Source organism: Ursus arctos, unplaced genomic scaffold (genome assembly GCF_023065955.2).
Source record: "Ursus arctos isolate Adak ecotype North America unplaced genomic scaffold, UrsArc2.0 scaffold_2, whole genome shotgun sequence".
NCBI classification, from domain to species: Eukaryota; Metazoa; Chordata; class Mammalia; order Carnivora; family Ursidae; genus Ursus; species Ursus arctos.
Genome location: NW_026622874.1, coordinates 59903409 through 59922467, shown reverse-complemented (window position 1 = coordinate 59922467; position 19059 = coordinate 59903409). Strand labels below are relative to the sequence as shown.

At 38.2% G+C, this 19059-nt stretch overlaps 1 protein-coding gene across 7 annotated transcripts in view; it reads left to right on the top strand.

Moving 5' to 3' along the window:
* The window catches only part of ATF6 (activating transcription factor 6), a 199173-nt gene that overhangs the window by 86835 nt on the left and 93279 nt on the right, over positions 1–19059 (top strand). For 5 of the 7 annotated variants that reach the window (XM_057315676.1, XM_057315678.1, XM_057315680.1 and 2 more), the window contains one exon: positions 1674–1788. In XM_057315676.1, coding sequence (XP_057171659.1) covers positions 1674–1788 — 115 coding nt within the window. The remainder of the gene's footprint in view (positions 1–1673; positions 1789–19059) is intronic. The other 2 variants (XM_057315681.1, XM_057315677.1) reach the window with 1 other exon arrangement.

The following is a 19059-nucleotide window of genomic DNA, read 5'->3' as shown; positions in this document are numbered from 1 at the left end:
TGTTGTGCTATATGGGGAAAATATACATATTAGATAAGCTTCATTCAGGCATAGGTTATAGTGCTGTTGACTGTGGGTTCAATGGTAATGAATATATGTCAAAGGAGGTGTCTTTAAACAGAAACATTAAACAAAGTGATACATTGATCAGTTGACAGAAATGCTGTAGCTGGGGGCTTGTAGGAACCTAAACCTGTATTTCCCTTAGAATGTTTCAGTATTTACTAATTTGGTGTTCACACTGACTTTATAGAACATAACTACCATGAATAATAAGAACTGATTGTGTATTCAGGGGTGCCTGGGTGGCTCAGGCAGTTAAGCATCCAACTCTCGATCTCAGCTCAGGCCTTTATCTCAGGGTCATGAGTTCGAGCCCCACATTGGCCTCCACCCTGGGCGTGGAGCCTGCTTAAAAGAACAAATAAAAGAATTGATTGTATATTCAAAATGATATGGTTAGAAATGGCCTTATAGTGAGCAAATGGAATTATTTCAAAGAAAATTCTTATGACTCATTTATAGTTTTCCTTTTAGATCAATCTTTTTTTCTTCTTTAAGTTTGATTGAAAATATAGAAGAACATATAAAAAAGAAAACATAGGTTGTCTTTTTGAAGAAAAATGAAACATTATTTCTGTAACTCTCCTTTATCTTCTAGGTGTTAGCTTATTGTGCTGAACTGTAAAAGACTGAGAATATTAAAAACTATATTAATATCATTTGAGTATTTTTTTGGGGATACGATGTGGTTGAGGTACTATAGTTTTAGTTAAAATTTTATGGAGACACTGACATGGTACTTTTTAATGTATTTTTTTAAATTTAAGATTGATTTATTTATTTGAGAGAGCAAGAGAGAGCACGAGCAGAGGAAAGGGGTAAAGGAAGAGGGAGAAGCAGACTCCCCACTGACAGGGAGCCCAATGTGGAACTTGATCCCAGGACTCTGGGGTCATGACTGAGCGGAAGGCAGACGCTTAACCGACTGAGCCACCCAGGTGCCCTGACATGGTACTTTTAATATCTATGGCTAGCATTTGTTGAGTGACTCCTAGGAAACAGGAGACCCATGCTTGGTACTTCACATGTATAACATCTCTGACCCCAGTAACAATCCTGCAGGTTTATATGGTTATCCTCATTTTATGGATGAGGAAATTGAGGTTGCTCAGAGGTTGAGTTGCCCAAGAATACCCACTTGAGGAGTAGAGGAGAAATTCAAAGCCAGGTCTGTTTCCAAATTGTAAATTTTTCCCGCCTTTCACACAGCCTCATAGGCAAGCGTGCCTCACAGATTTGATGGAGTGGTGAAAAAGAACTTTCCCTCAGACTTAATTTCTGTCACCAAAAAATTTAAAATCATGCAAACCAATGCAGAAATCTGTTTTCTGGTACTTTGATTATTTTTACATGCTTCGCAGTGCACTTGAGTGGTACATTTTAGAGCTCTGCACTCAGAAACGAGAGTTTTAGCTTTAGTGAATTGGACCTTACAAATATCCTGACCTTGGGCTTTTCAAAATGTTGTTATAAAAATTATTGCCAAATGCTGCTAATATTTTGTGTGAGAGAAATTCTTCTGGTTCAGACATAGCCTTAGAATGGGGACTGTTTTTGAGAGGATATGAAATTTGCTAGTTTAAGAACACTTTGCCCTTTTCTTCCTTCAGCAGGAACTCGGGGAGTGAGCTACAAGTGTATTACGCGTCACCCAGAAGTTATCAAGACTTCTTTGAGGCCATCCGCAGAAGGGGAGACACGTTCTATGTTGTGTCGTTTCGAAGGGTAAGTTCACTTTGAAAGACTAAAGAAAGTATTTTTGAGTACCTGCTGCGTACAGGGCACGGGGCGGAATACTGTGGGAGGGAAAGAAGTGCGAGATAGGAGGCAGTGGAGATGCGTCATGTGAGTGGGACTGGAATACATGCTCGTTTGTGAGCTGTTGAGTGTCATGAAAACAAACATGGACTTGATGTCAGGCATTGAGTTTATATTTAGGAAACAGAAATGGCTTACTGATTTTGATTCTTTGTCATTCCTATATTCATACCGTTTGTTTTTAACAAAAGAAGTAAAAACGTAAAAATTTCTTTTTAGGCTTTGTGATGTTAGTCCAGTTTGGTTATTGAGAAATAGACTTCCCAGATTAAGGTGAATCATGGACTGATCAATATGCTAATGTGGAATGTTTGGATTTATGTTCCTAAGACTTCCTGTTGTTCTTTTCTCTCACATTACTCCCGTTGGTGAAGAATGTGTTAGTTTATTCAAAAGGAAATGTTCGTATGAGTACTTTTGAGCATTACAAATGTTAGATTAAATGGAAACAAGATGCAGAGGTATTTGCATGCCATCTGTTTTTCCTATAAAATGAAAATCCATTTTTCATAGAGTTGCCATGTGAATATCTCAGAGTGCTGTACGTTAAACCAGGAACACATGAATGAGTTAGAATTCCTCGGAGGTTTGTATCCTAGGCTTATCTTTTTCTTAAGAATGTAGAGGGGGCACTGTTAGAAATAAGCACACGCTAACTGTAAACAGTTCATTCTCTGATTATTGTCACCACTCGCTGTCTGAAATTCTCAGTTAACTCAGTTCTTTTCCTAACTTATAAATATCTAGTGGCTCAGAATATTAGGAACAGAGACCTTTGACACTAGAAGATTAGAGAAATCAAATATTTCATATATTTTTAGCTGTTAATCAAATATACTTGGAGATGTGGAATACTTTTGCAATGCCATCTCATGATTTCTGCATTTTCACAAAATTTCTTGTGTTGAGCTTATTCTCGGCATAATTGGTATACTTCTATACTGTGCCAGCCTCGAAGTTCATTTCCAGCAGCAAGGGGGCAGCTGAGAACAGGGTTTCAGCAAGGCTGTAACTGTATTGGTTGCTGAGAACTAAGTATTTGCCGTAGTGTTGACACAGTCATGTTAAAAGTGGAAAGAAAAAACTAAACTTTAGAAATGAGACCTAGCAGCACTATGAAGAGACTTGGTGGGTGTTAAAAAACGAATGTGTTGAAGTATATGTTTATGGAAGGTACTAGAGAAAAGTGTTTTTAACCCTCGAATAGCCGAATACTTTTTCTCAGGCTCCAGCTAATTTCTCCATTATTTGATCAAAACAGTATATGTAGTACATTTTAGAAGTATCAGTGGTTGAGCCATGGGTTGAAGTCCTAGTTAATAATGTTTTTCTAGGGAAGAGAACAATAATCCTAGCTTTAAAGGGATTATATATACAAAGGAAGATGAATGGTATTTTTATTTTAAATATATACATCATATTTCTTGTGTTTGTAAAAGCTCTTTCTCTTTAGTTTGCTATAAAAAGTGCTGTTGGAAAATTACTGATTTCCCCCTACAACCCCCAACTTTTTGATGTTCTAGAAGAAACAGTCTCTCATGTTCTGGGAAACTGTTAGGACTGTCTGTCACATTGTGTTTGGATTTTTTATTTCCTGATTACTGATTTATCACATCGCGGTGTTTTATATCGAGGGAAAGTGAGGATGAACCTGAACTTCATTAGGTAACAGTAGTTAGAGACAGCATCCTGTTCCATTTTTTCTTGTTTTGTTTTAACAGCAGGGCTGAGGAAGTTAATTTTATCATGATGACTGTAAACTGTCATGGGACAGGAATTTGGTTCTTAAATGCTGGGTTGGTCTTTTTGTTCTTGCTAAAATGAAAATGAAAGAAGTAATGACCTCATGCTTGGTTTTCGCTTCCATTTTTCAGTATAAAATATTCTAACATTTTCATCAAAAAGATGAGGGGCATCATTTCTTGTGCAGAAGGATACAGGCTTTTTCTCCCACTTTGGTTCTTAACTTCATTGACAGAAATTACTATAATTGATACTGTATGATTGCATTGGAATTTAAGAAATACAGATTCTAAAGCCCCAGACATAACAGAGCCAGTAAGCAAGCTGTATTGTTTTATTTTATAACTGGATATGTATTTAATAAAATATTTTAATATCTAAAAAAGTAGAAGTAGCCATTAACTGTTGAGTATACCATTATTTCATAAAGCTCTTCTGTCCCAGGCTTCTACCTCCACACACCCCACGTTCCTGTACTCTTTAATCACGTTACAGTTGAGCTGCTGAAATAATTTTCTCCAAGACTCACTCTTGGATAACTACGGACTTCCTGTTACAAGCCAGCAGGAAAGAATGCTTATGATCCCAGTAATGCTGTCAGAGGTTCAAACCTTTTCCTGTTCTTTTGACTTTGCTTTAAGTTTTTGCCTCCAACACAGTAACTCCCTCTACTCCCTTTATTTAGTTCCAGGTGTTCATAACTTATTTTCCTGCAAGTATTTTGTCTTTTTCTCCTTTCTTTGACTTGTTTTATTATGATTTGGAGCCTGGGTGGTAGAAAATAACATTTTCTCAAACTTCCAAGTCACTTTGAGTGTGGTATGACTGATAAATTAATAAGAAAAAATCCAATTAAGTTTAATGTTTATTTTTTCTCAGTGGTTTCATATGATAGTCTGTTTAGGGAGGGAAGGAGTAAATTAAAGAATATAATAAAATGAATTCAAAAGCATGGGACAGAAACAAAATACTCGAGAAGGCTTATGTAAGGTAGGATAAGAAAGTGCTTCCAAAGGAGGGAGGAAAGATAACATCGAGAAAAAAGGCAGGAAAATGATATTTACTTTGTCTATAATTCCACTAAACATTGAAATACTATTCTAGATGCCTCTCTCTTGTCTTCAGATAACTAGAGAAAGGAATTTTTATCTTCCTGGGGGCAATTTCCCATTAAGAATAGCCTCTCTTTGATTCACGTGACTGTGAATGTCAGTTCACCCTATTATCTTCATTCTTGTTTGAGATGTCCTTTTCCAGTGAGATGGAAACCTACTTCTTGGAACACGATTTATTTCTTTTATATTTCCTGTTTTTGGTACCTGTCCCTCAAATCAAAGTCAGACACTTAACATTGTCTTTTCATGTTTCAGATACATATATAATGTAGCACACATAAGGAGAACCTCTGGCTGTATGCCTGCCTCAGAGATTTTCTCTCCCCCTCTTCCTGAGTACTTTATGCATTCAAGATATAATACCATGCTCTTTCTGAGTATTTTATGTATTCTTCAATATAGTACCATATTTGGGTATTTTACCCCTTCTTGGTCTCTTTTAAAAAACTTACTAGCAGTATCATATATATGGCATGGATTCTTAGGATAACCTTAAAGTAATAGGGTCTTATTGTAAGATACATGGGAATTGAAGAAGCACAGGAAACTGGCTCAGCAGCCCAGTAGTCCCTCTGTGCTTGTGCTTCCTAGACTGGAATGTATCCTAGGCCTCATAGAGATTGTAATAGTGGCTTGTTGTCATTCCTGATCCCATAGCAGCTCCAGTGATTCCATGTTAGTCTTTTTCACACATCGCTCATTCAGACTTCCCAAATAGAGGATGTGTGTGTGTGTGTGTGTGTGTGCGCGCGCGCGCGTGCGCGTGCTTGCATATATATATGCATACATACATCATCTATTACGTAGAATCTCGTATAGATAGCCTGGCTCATGACTCATGGTCCATGCATTTGTGACTAGGGAAATAGGGTTGAGTTTAAATGTATTCTCTTGCTTTGTAAGCCAGCAACTTTATGCAGAAGGAACAGCCTTCTGGAAAAATTATGGAGATGGGCCTTTAGAGCTTCATAAACTGTTTATTACACTCTACAACCTGGCTTTTTAAAAAAATTCTTATCTCGGGGCGCCTGGGTGGCACAGCGGTTAAGCGTCTGCCTTTGGCTCAGGGCGTGATCCTGACGTTATGGGATCAAGCCCCACATCAGGCTCCTCCGCTGGGAGCCTGCTTCTTCCTCTCCCACTCCCCCTGCTGTGTTCCTTTCTCGCTGGCTGTCTCTATCTCTGTCGAATAAATAAATAAAATCTAGAAAAAAAAATTCTTATCTTGGTCCCTAATTGTTTGATCTAAAAGGCTTATCTTGTCTATATCCTAACCCTTTTAAAGGCAGGAAGTGTCATGGCTTATTACCACCCCTGACACTCAGCACAATGCTAGCCACTTGGTATTTATTCAACAGAACGATTTTAGGTAATGGTTCACTTCTAGAGATATCACAGTGATGGAAGTTTGTTGCTTTTCATAGTCATTTAAAGGGTCTTTTTGCATCTGCTTTGCTTAAAGAGCTGTGAATCTACTTTGCCAATCCAAGGAATAACATAAGCAGTGCTGAAGTCTAACAGAAAATTTAGAGATGACCTTTCTCCATTTATGGTTACACTAGCCAGAGATACATCAGCTTTGTTCTTGTCTCTGAATCTAAGCTTTAGAGCTGAAGAAATCACCTGGCTGAACTGTTTAACTATGAAATGTTTAACAGTCACTAGGTAGAACTTCGAGATGCTTTACATCCTCATTTTTTAATGTTTGGGAGAAACATTTTGGAGTAGATTGCTGTTCGACCTCATTGCTTTCTTCTTTTGGAGAAGAGATGATGTCTAGTATCCGTAGATTCCAGCAGCAGGAGCCAGGAACTTGAAACCTTGGACAAAGTATGGGAGAAGCTCTGATTATTGCAGGAAGGTTGACTTGTGATGTTATTGGTTCAAAATGTTTGCCAAAGATTAATGCCCATGGAAGGCCATAAAAAAGAATTTCACAGGAGCACCTGGGTGGCTCAGTCGGTTAAGTGTCTGCCTTCGGCTCAGGTCATGATCCCAGTGTCCTGGGATCGAGCCCGGGATCAAGCCCCGCATCGGGCTCCCTGCTCAGCAGGGAACCTGCTTCTCCCTCTCCTCCCTGCTTATGCTCTCTCTCTTGTTCTCTCTTGCTCTCTCTCTTTGGCTCTCTCTCTCAAATAAATAAATAAAATCTTGGGAAAAAAAAGTTTCATGGAATAACTATGATATTTTCTAAATGTAATGCCTGGATTAATACCTAATACATGCTTAGAAGAATGGCATGCTTTTTTTTGATGCATATTATTTATTTCTTGGAATTACTGTTTAGTACATATATTACAAAATCCTCAAAGGCATGAGGAATTTCCTTAGTAATCAAAGGATATTAGTCACTTTATAAAGTCTACTTCAGAAGGATACAGCTCCTTTTGTTTTGGAACTTCACAGCTGGAGCATACGCATCGATCTGGAGTTTGGCCATTTTCTTATCTCCGGTTTCATTGCCTTTTAGCCAAATTCTTTCTCTAGATGGAAAAAAAAAAAAGTGAATAAATGAGTTTGAAAAGATACTTGCATTTAAAAAAAAAGTCTTAGAAGAGAGATTAAAAAAAAACCTTTTAGCAGGTCTTTTTCTAATGATTATTAACTTACTTTGAAATATATCTCATTCAGGCTTGAAGCACATTATAAAAAATAGAACAGGGTTGTCTGAGTATCCACTTAACCTAGGTTCACTTAATGATTAAATCAATAACATTCTCTTTCTGCATTTTCTCTTTCATTTCATTTATACATGAATGCTGACACCTTCCGTGTATACGACCGTTACAGTTTGCAAACCTCTTCCCTATGCATAGTCTTTTTAGTTCCTGAAATACAATTAAGCACTCCTAGTCCTAAAGATTTTATTTATTAGAGAGCAGGAGCAGGGGCAGAGGGAGAAGGAGAAGCAGACTCCCCACTGAGCAGGGAGCCTGACGTGGCAGGACCCCAGGATCATGACCTGAGCTGAAGGCAGACGTTTAACCGATTGAGCCACCCAGGTGCCTCTCCTAGTCCTGTTTTACAGGTGAAAAAATTGAGGCAAAGAAATCTAAGGACAGAAGAATTCTAAGCAGTAGAGCTAGGGCAATAATTGTGGTGTTCTAATTTAATACAGTGATTCTTTTCTTTATATTCTAGTGCTGTATTTTAGGTATATTGCAGATTATGTAAATAGCATAATTACTCAGTTCCTCTAAACCCAATCATGTTTCTTTGCCAAATCTGCTGGGCAGTTTCGCTGGAGTTACTGAATAACAATTCATATTTTTTGTTTGTTGATTACCTGATTATAGATTCAGTACTTTATTAGGTTACAGTTTCATAATAGTAGAGAACAACCTGATGGTCTGCAAGATTTCAACCAAAGAGTAGAATAAATAGGCTTTGAAAGTTTCTGGTTTCTTTTTAAAAACAGTTGTGGGGGGGGGAATCTTTGTGTGTCTTAAAAAGGAAGTAGTTTAGCCAAAATAGACACCCTTGTAATGACTGGTACCCTAGAATGTCTCATAGAGAAGAGTGGTTTTTGTGTGTGTGTAAGTGCATTTTGTTACGGAGTCTGTATCTGGCATGTCCGATCCTCGAGATCAGAAACTTTTGATCTCAAGCTCCTTGTTAAATATGAGTTACTGTTGTGTGGTTTTAGGGGATTTAGTCATTTGTTCCTTGGCTCTGTAACAGATTGCTAGCTAACATAAACATTTCTGTTATTTAGACTTTGCCATACAAACTTGAAGTAACTTGTTTTGTGTTTGAAAAATGATTATTCGGTTCTCTGTAACTAGACTTGCATATAGAATAGCCCTGGACACAGAGAACTTACTATTCACAAATAATTTAAAGTCTTCAAAATTCTCAGGATGGTGGGCAGATCCGTCTGAGTCAGGATGATTTTCCAACTGTTGATTATTTGTGTGCTCTATTTAGCAGTCTTTATTTTATAATGTGTTTTTCATGTGCAGTTTTTAATCTCCCTTTTCAGCTTGCATGCTTTTTCTGGGCAGGGATACGGTCTCTTCATTCCGCTTCATCTTTCTACAAGGGCTGCTGCAACACACGCCACCGGGCCAAGCTGGTCCTAAATAAGTGTTGGCTGCTCAAGCCACTGTCTGTGCCCTTTAACCTTATTTTTTATAGCCTGCTGTTCAAAAAATGACTAGAGGTGGAGTTTACAGAAACAAAGGAAGAAATTTTTCTCAGTGTTTAAAATTACTTTTGTCATTCAGATAACAATGAAAATTAAAAAAAAAAAAACAGTCTACTTTGATGTGGTTGGAGTCTTAACTGTAGAATAAAGTCATTCCTGAAAGACTAAAATTACCCTGAAGAAAGGTGGGATTTAGTAATTGATGGCTTACAGTTTTGACAGTTTCCTTCTCATCAAATTTCAGATTTTATAATGAGGGGAGAAAAATATTTCCTGAAGGCACAACCTCATTCTAAGAAAGAATATTTTTTACGTCATGAATATATGAGGGAAAAAATGTTTTTTAAACAATTTGTTGATGCAGACTTTAGAGACCTGCATTCCAGCCCTGATTCTGCCACTCACTATTTGCTCTGTGACTTCGGACAAATCACTTGTCTCTTCTGTCTTTTGTTTCCTTATCTGTAGAGTGATGGAGGAGCTTTTCACTTTCCTTCCAGCTCTAGAAATCTACAGAATTCTTCTATGTGCATGAGCGTGTGCGCACGCGTGTCTGTGTGTGTGTGTGTGAGAGAGAGAGAGTGTGAGTGTGTGAGCACCGTCCTCTTAGAAATCTGTGGTATTGTGTTTGTTTTTGAAGTCACTAAAATAATTCAGTCTAGCGAAGTTAGTACAGTTTAAGGGTTTTGGAAAAGTATCGCAAAAATGTCAAGCTACAGGGTGGGCCCATAAATTAATGAGTTTGATTTTTTAATAGCTGGTGTTCTTGTAATTTATTTAATAATCACTCTCACAGTGCTTATAATATGCCAATCTTTAATCCTCATAATATCCCTATGAGGTAAGTACAATTATCATCCTCATGTTGCAGGTGGGAACCTGAGGCACAGCAAAGTTATCTAATTGTCCAGTATGACACAGTTTGTAAGTAGACGGAGTTAGAATTTAACCAAGAAAGTCTGGCTCCAGAGTCTGTTTATGAATATCTCCCTATATTGCCTTTCTAGAACTTTTGTATCCAAATGTCTTCTCTTTTAAAGTATTCAGTTTGGAATGTAATTCCATGGATCTCTGTGTTCAAAACGTATACTGAGTTGCTTCAGGTTAATTTTCCAAAGAGAACAAGATCAAAGACAAGGCCCTGTGGAAGACTAAGCCACATGCTGCATAGATAGTGTAGGAGGAACAGCGGCTAGCAGGGAAGCACAGAGGAAGTGATTAGAAGTAGAGAAAGAGAACTGGAGTAGTACACTACAGATGAAGTGGAAAGAATTGACTTGTTTATTTTCTTTTAAAACATGGAGGTTAAGGAAGAGAGTTCAAAAAGGAGGTGGTCAGCAGTACTGGACATTACGGAGCGGGCTGAGAATGAGAAATGAGGAAAACTCATTGGTTCTGTATAAACATGGAAGCCATTGGCAATTCGAGATTACAGAACAGATTCAGAACAGAATCCAGACTAGAGCCAGTTAGGAGACAGTGTGAAGGAAATTAAGTGGTGGGTTTGGTAAACTTGGCATTGGAGGGAAGGGAAGGGGGATGGCCTGGATGTAGTTAAAGAGAGCTCAGGGCACGCACACTGTGTGTGTGTGTGTCTGTGTGTCTGTGTGTGTCTGCGTGTCTGTGCTTTCAGGATAGGAGAGCTGTAGAGGTAAAATATATAAGGCAAGTGCAGACTACTGTGGTTAATTTATATATATTGAATGTAAGAAGGAGCATATATTTTATTCTTGACAGCTGTTTTGAAAGAAAAGCTAGTCATTGTTTCTCATCTATATTAATGTTTTTCTGTTTAAAGCAGAGCATGGAGAAAGTTGAAGAACAATTCTTGTTTGTTTATTTGCAGTGAGACTACATAAAAATAAGAGTATGGAATTAAAACCAGCTTTTTAAAAAATAAGGTCATATTTAAAATATTCCTTGAGACATCAGGTCTTCTAAATCTTGAATAAAGAGGTGTTTTTTAATAATGATGAAGAGTCGGGGCGCCTGGGTGGCTCGGTTAGTGAATCGTCTGCCTTTGGCTCAGGTCATGATCCCAGGGTCCTGAGATCGAGCCCCACATCGGGCTCCCTGCCCAGTGGGGAGTCTGCTTCTCTCTGCCCTCCTGCTCCTCTCCCGCTTGTGCTCTCTCTCTCAAATAAGTAAACTCTTTAAAAAAAAAAAAAAAAAGGTGAAGAGTTTTAAAAAAATAAAAGTTAATAGAACTATTTCTAATTTATACATAGATGGTCTTGGATTTTTTGCCTCATGAAGTCAGAAAACTAGCAAAGTAGGCTGTTAAGTCATTTTATGTCTAAACAAAATTCAGTGTAAGCTTTTTGATGATGTCACATATCTTAATTATGAAGGAAGCAATTATTATGGTTAGGAAAAGTTGATGATTTATGATCCAACTCAGGATTAAGGTCTGAAACACTCGTGTCATTTCCTCCCCTCCCCCAAATGTGGTGATTTGTTCATTTTGGACTCAGATTTGTTTAACTTTGACACCATCAGCAAATCTGAACACTGACACTTAGGTTGGTTTTTCCTGAAAATCCTAAGGCTAGTAGTAGTGTGATACTTATTTTAAGGCATTGATGCTAATCTATGAAGAGCCTGTTACACGTAGGCTTTGGAGGAGTTTTCCATCTTCTCATGTGGGAAACACTTCGGAAACAGATTGGATGATAGCTGAGACTAGGAGTGTAGAGTATGTCTAACTAAATAATTATGTGATTCTTTGCTTAATGTCCGTTTCCTTGCCAGGCCTTAAGCACCCTGAGGGCAGGAACTGTCTCTGTCTCACTCATCACTCTGTGCCTGGTATCCGCTGCAGTACCAGGCATACTGCAGATACTCCATAAACATTGAATGAATGAACAAACCAACAAACTGGTTACCAAATCCACCAATTTGACACCGTATTCTAAACTAGTCTATGTCATCACCGTAATGTGATAGAGAATTGGTGGCCGACCAGCATCTTGACTCTTTTTATCAGGGCCATCTGTGTCTCTGATAAGTCTGAAAACCAGTCTTTCAAAATTAATGAACTCAGATGCAAAAGCTAGTTACCATTTTGCATGAGAGAAGCAGATCTTCTCTGTATTTCAGAGTTGAAACACTGATGTCAGTAGTACATGGATAGAGAAGACTGTTTTTCAGTTAGGATGCTAAACAGACTGTGTTGTTATTTTAATCTCCAAAATCATCATGCTGCAGACTGAATAAGCTCCGTATTTATGGAGGCCCATGTGTAACGTACACTGTGGTGTCCCTAGAAGGGTGGGAGGACGTTAGCATTTTATTCCCTGCAGAGTGTTTATTTTGAATACAGAAGGTGTTCAAGAAAAGCTTTTCGACTTATTTTGTTCAATTTTCCATAGCCTGTATTTTGAATAATTTTAGGGTCATCTGCATTTGATCACAATATGCCTAGAAATAAATCTTGAAAATAAAACAAAAATTTATCCTACAGAACAGGCCTCTGTTACTCAGTTTAAGTTTTATAGCTGTTTCTCTTCTGATTCCATTTGTTATTGAATAAGAATTCAATAACTTATTCTATTAAGAATGAGTCTGCCTTAGAGGGGGTGTCAGATGTTTACTTTGAAGTCTCTTGAAGAGACTGGTTGCTTTCTCCCCATAAAATGTGCTTTGAATTAGCAGCTTTTCAGTATCTATTCTGGTGGAGGTACAAGCAGTGTGAACTAAAGAGAATGATGTATAGTCAAAAAACAATTTTTCTGACTTTGGGATGAAGAAAATCCAACCCAGCGCTATGCAGGCAGACATTTATTTGGTCAGATATTTATCCCCTCATTTTCTCTACGTTTGACCCTGACCTTTCAGTCTTCCGTTTTGCCATCAGGCCTTAAGACCCAACTGAGTAATAAGAAAGCGGAGACCCTTAGATAGATGTAGGTCAGTGTTTCTCAGACTTCTTGGTTTCATAACTCTTTTATAGTTTCCAAACACAAAGAAACATTAGTGAGAAGAGGGGCATGGTCTTAATATTATTATGGATCTCTTCAGTATATGGCTAAATAGAATCCAGCTGGATTCTTGTATCTGCTTCTGCATTAATCATTTCTTTTTGGTTGAACTCTATAAAGAAAACCTGGCCTCACACAGATAATGTGGTTGGATAAGGAGGGAATCTTTTTAAAGCCTTTCAGATAATGTGCATATTCTTCTTTGATACAATACCATTAAAAAGAGAGAGTTTCTTAAAGGTTAGTTGCAGCGTAGAAGCCCAGTCTATGAACTTTTAGTACTCTGATACATTAAAATCCATTGATTTATCTTGCACTTTGGCTCTTTTACCCACGCATGACTTTGTAACATCACACATTGGTCATTTGGAGAGTATTGGCTCACTGAGTTATGCAGATCTTTCAAATGTTCACATAGTTTATTATTCATTATTTTAAAAATCACATTCTGTGAGACCACTACAAATCTTATCAGAAAAGTCTTTAAGTAGCAGGAAGCTGTTAAGTTATGGTAGCAGATGCCGGTTTTCCAAAATTCTAGTTTTTGTTTGAAGGTTCAAATTTTACCATTGTCAAAAATATTGTCAGTTGTTCTCCTTTGAGTGGCAGGTTCCCTTAATTCAGTTTTAAGCACATGTCTATCAGATACCCAAATCTAAATAACTATAGTTTGTGTGACATTCTTCCTAGTAAACTCGGTGTTCCATTAGAAAGTGGCTGGTATAGCTCACAGCTCAGTTACACAAATGATTTTCCTCTAGACAGCCATTACATTTTGTGATGCAGCAGAAGTGCTTTATGTGTATTTCCTGTGTTGTCACACACAATATTAAAAAATCTACTCAGAGGTCAAGATTTAATAAAGTCAGTAATTTTTATTGGTTTTATCAAGGCTGTCCTTCAGTTAAACTTCGTGTGCATGTATGAATGTGTCCGGACATGGGGTGATAAATGCTATGAGCAACTCTAATACAGTTGGGTCCCGTCGTGTTGGGAAGGCACCAGAATCGCTTTTGCACCATCAGTGTAAATACCAATGTAGTTTTCCAGGATGAATGATGAGATTCAAAAAAGTTATTCAGCACTACGTTTTAGTACTCCTTTTGTTTGTTGCCAAGCATTCCCATAAAAGATCTTTGTTGCTGATTACTTGGAGCTCCTGTCGAGTGCATTTAAACAAAACATCACGTCTGTAGATTCTTTTATTGGTAAAACAAAAGCAAAGTTCTGTGGTGGAAATATTAAGTTCCTCTTCATACTCGCAGCTAAATCTTTAATTTGATGAGTTACTGTATGGTTGGAAGGTGGCAGAGCTATGATTTCTTTTACTGATTCATCAGCAGGCGCTGAGCAAGGTCAGCTCTCCGGGATTTTACGAGTTTCTCAGCTATTGTATGTGCTTCTGCAGCCAGTGCCTCCTAGCTTAACATGTAAGATCTTTCAGGGGTCTTTTCATTTCTAGTATGAAAAGCTGTAACAAATTCCAATTTTTAAAGAATTCATCACATCTTTGTTTAAAATAATCACTTCCTTTTTCTTTGAACTCTACATGATTGGTCTTAGAATGACACCGTAACTTAACTGACACCACAGTGTTGAAGGGTTCTGTTGCAGAAGAGACAATAAGTAAAACTAACACCTGTAATACAAGAGAAAGTTAGCTTTCAGCATATGGTCATTTCTTTTCTTTCTTTTTTTTTTTTAAAGATTTTATTTATTTATTCGACAGAGATAGAGACAGCCAGCGAGAGAGGGAACACAAGCAGGGGGAGTGGGAGAGGAAGAACCAGGCTCATAGTGGAAGAACCTGATGTGGGGCTCGATCCCAGAACGCCAGGATCACGCCCTGAGCCGAAGGCAGACGCTTAACCGCTGTGCCACCCAGGCGCCCCATCATATGGTCATTTCTTATTAACAGTTTCAGTCAGTTTCTTTGGAATGGAATCTGCCTTTCTGTGAGTCAACAGAATTCTCTTAATATATCAGTTTTATCTTTTTCAGACTCTTAGATTTGGACAGTGTGGTTGTGGAAGTACAATACAGTAAGGAAGCAAGTCTTCTAGTCTCCCATTTTTAAGCCATTTATTCAACCTCAAATATGAGAAAAATATGTTACAGATATAAAATATTAAATGTGAGAATAACAGTTTTAGATAAAATTCTTAAAATCTAAAAAGGTTTTCAAGAAACTTAAATATTATTGCAAAACAGAACAACAAAAGGTACTTTCTTCTTTGTTGTATTTAGATGGTAAGTTGCAGTAGTGAAGTCCATCCATATAACTAAACTCCATAATAGTGTGTTTTCAGGGCTTTCTCCATTAGTCTGCTACTAGATCATAAGGCTTATATATATTTTTTTTTAAAGAAGTGAATGCATTTCTTTTAAATTTTGTTTATTTATTTGTCAGAGAAAGAGAGAGTACGAGCAAGGGGAGGGGTAGAGGGAGAGGCAGGCTCCCCGCTGAGCAAGGAGCCCTATGCAGGACTCAGTCCCAGGACCCTGGGATCATGACCTGAGCCAAAGGCAGATGCTTAACCGACTGAGCCACCCAGGCATCCCATAAGGCCTGTATATCTTAAGACTTACTTTTTTCATGTCTCAGGAAACATTTTTTTCAGGAACTGTTTAATGAGTATTGTGATGATATGCCGGAAGCAAGGGTTCCAGTGATAGATGAGACAGTCTCTGTGCTCGTGCAGCTTGTATTTTAGTTGATGGTGCTGACCAGAAAACAGAAAAAGTAAACAGATAAATGTGTAAAATAATGACAAATACAAGTTTTATGAAGAAAACAAACGGTGGGATCAGAGGATCGCAGGGAAGTCTACTGAAGATTGGGCCAAGGACACTCTCCTGGGAGGTGACATTTAACTGACATAAGGTGAAGGGGGATTCCAGGCAGAGAAAAAAGCACATGTACAAAGACAGGAAGGCAGGAAAGAACATTATTTGAGGTACTGGCAGAAAACCAGTGTGGCAGAGGACTTTGTGAATGGGGTTGGAGGTGGGCCAAGTAATGACAATGAGGTTGGAGAGATTGGAAGGGGCCAGATCATGCAAGAACTGGTGTAAGGAGTTTGGGTTGTATTCTGAGGGCCAATGAAGGGATGTAAGTAACGGAATGACATGAATGATATCATTTGTAGGGTGAGTTTAGTTGTTGGCTCCACAGTGGATTAGAGGGAGCCATGATAGGAGCAGAGACCAATGAGAAGGCTTTTTCAGTAGTCCAGGCATGTGATGATGGCAGTGGTGTGATGAGCAGCTTCTAAATACATTTTGCAGACAGATTCAGTGGGAATTGGAGATGTATCCGATATGTTCAGATTTCTGGCCTGAGAGAATTAAGTACATAGTGGTACCATTTACTGAGATGAAAGGTTTTGGGGTAGAGCAGGATAATATGTTTGGTATGAATACTAAGAGTTCTTTTTGGACACGTTTAAGTTTGAAATGCCGTTGAGACATTTCACGGGAATATGTCACATTGGCTCTGTGAATTTAGGACCCAGGAGAGAAGTCTGAGCTAAGAAGGTGAATTTAGGGATTGACAGAGCATTTTAAGTCTATGACAGTGGTGGAATCATCTAGGAAGATAATGTAGAGAAAGAAGGGGACCCAGGACTGAATGAGAGATTCCATTAGAGAAGTTAATCTAACAAACAAAACTGAAGTAGAAACAACCAGCAAAGTAGAAGGAAAGCCAGGAGAGGAGATGTTTTCAAGAGGGAAGGAGTGGTTGACTTGAATTCTGCTGAGAGGTCAGTTAAGGTGAAGGTAAAGATCTGCTGGCTGTGTCAACATGAAAGTCATTCTCTTTTCCTTGACAAGAGCCCTTTAGTGATGAGATGGACGTGAAAGTTAGGATTAACAATGGGGCCGTCTGGGTGGCTCATTCAGTTAAGCGTCCAACTCTTGGTTTTGGCTCAGGTCATGATCTCAGTGTCCTGGGATCGAGCACCACGTCGGGCTCCACGCTCAGCACAGAGTCTGCTTGTCCTCTCCCTCTGCTCCTCCACCTGCTTGCTTGCTCTCGCTCTCTCATAAATAAATAAAATCCTTTTTTTTTTTTTTTAAAGAAAGTTTAACAGTGGATTAGGCAGTAAGGCACTACTGGCAGTAGTAAGTAAGCACTACTATTTTAAGAATTTTTCCTATAAAAGGTATGGTGACTAACATAATAAAAAATTTTTTATAAAAAAAATAAGGCCAAAAAATATAAAAGGGAACAGAGAAAAGGTTGTTGTTGTTTTTTTTTAAATCCCAGGATAAAATGTAAAATTTTGAAGAATGAACCAGTAGGTAGGAAGAGAGCAGTGTTACAGGGGAAGTGATTAAGTCCTTGACAAGGAGCAAAAAGGTGGAATTCCTATCACTAGTAGAAAGATTGCCCTTTGCTAGAAGGTGGGATCTTCCTCCTCTTGTAGTAGAGGCAAGACAGGTTCATAGGTAGAAGGTTTGGTTCCAGAAAGATAAGAGAAGACACCTCTGAGGGTTTGTTTTCCCACTGAAGTGCACTGTGAGGTCATCAGGGGAGAGTGAGGATATCGGAAGAGGTAGAAGGGATTTGACAAGAGAGGAGCAGGTTGGAGGGGTGCCTGAGTGGGTCATTCGGTTGGGTGTCCGACTCTTGGTTTTGGCTCCGGTCATGATCTTGGAGTTGTGCGCCTGAGTGCACAAAACTTTAATTTTATGCTATTCAGGAATATTTGAATTTAGTGTTTACTTTGGATTTCTGCGTTGTTGCCTTCTGAGGAGTTAACCTTGTTAGCAATCAGGGAACTGTATCACTTACTTGGAAGACTGATTAATATAACAATAAAACCTTGTGGCTGGTTTAAATTTAATTCTCTGCTATATGAAGCAAAGACTTGTTCTTCAACATAGTTTGTAATTAAAATTAATGGTGAAATTTTGTGTCATGCAGTGCTGTTTATTTTTTTAAGGTGAAGATTAGGGTTCTCCCCTCCCTCCACCAGCTTTACTGAGATATAATGAAGTTTAAGGTGTACAGTATGACGGTTGGATGCATGTATATATTGCAAAATATTACTTCAATAAGGTTAGTTAACATATCCATTGCTTCACATAATTGCTTTTTACTTTTAAATAGTGAGAACATTGAACATCTATTCTGTTTGCAACTTTCAAGTATATGATACAGTATTGTGAACTGTAGAGACCATACTGTATATTAGATACCTAGCATTTATTCACCTTATAACTGGAAGCTTGTACCCTTTGACTAACATCTTCCCATTTCCCCCACCGCCCCCATCTCCTGGCAGCCACTATTCTACATTGTTTCTGCATTCTACTCTGTAAGTCAGGTCATGTAGTATTTGTCTTTCTCTTTCCCACCTATTTCACTTGGCATAATGCCCTCAAGGTCCATCCATCCATGTTGTTGCAATTGGTTAGGATCTCCGTGTTTTCCCCTCTTTTTCGTGGCCAAATAATATTCATTGCATGCACATACCACATTTTCTTTATCCATTCATTCGTTGGTAGACATTTAGGTTGTTATCATGTCTTGGCTATTGTGAATAACGCTGCAGTGAGTATGGGGGAAAGCTCTTTGAGATAGTGATTTCATTTCCTTCAAATATATACCCAGAAATTGGATTGCTTGATCATATGGTAGTTCTATTTTTAATTTTTTGAGGAGCCTCCACACTGTTTTCTATGGTGGATTAGGGTTTTTTTTTTCTTTTTTACTGTTTTATTGAGGTATAATTGACATACAGCCTACTGTACTTAGTTAACTGCTCATTTAATAAACTTTGATGTATGTACGTATCTGTGACAACATCACCATAGTCAAGGTAATCAGTGTGGTCATCATTCCCGAAAATTGTTTTCTTCTTGCCACTTTGTAATTGCTCCCCACTCACCCTCTCCCCTCTCATTAGGCAACCACTGATCTTCTGTTACTGTACATTTGTTTACATTTTAAAAAAGTGATTTGACATGAAGGAATCATACATTCTGTGTTTTTCCTTCTAGCATAATTATTTTGAGATTCATCCACCTTGTAGCTTTATCAGTAGTTCATTCCTCTCTTGCTTGGTGTCCGTTGTGGGGATGCGACACAATTTGTCCATTCACCTTCCTCTTCTGGCTATTACAACTAAAGCTGCCAAGAATATTTGTGTACAAATCTTTGTGGGGATATATGCTCTCATGTCTC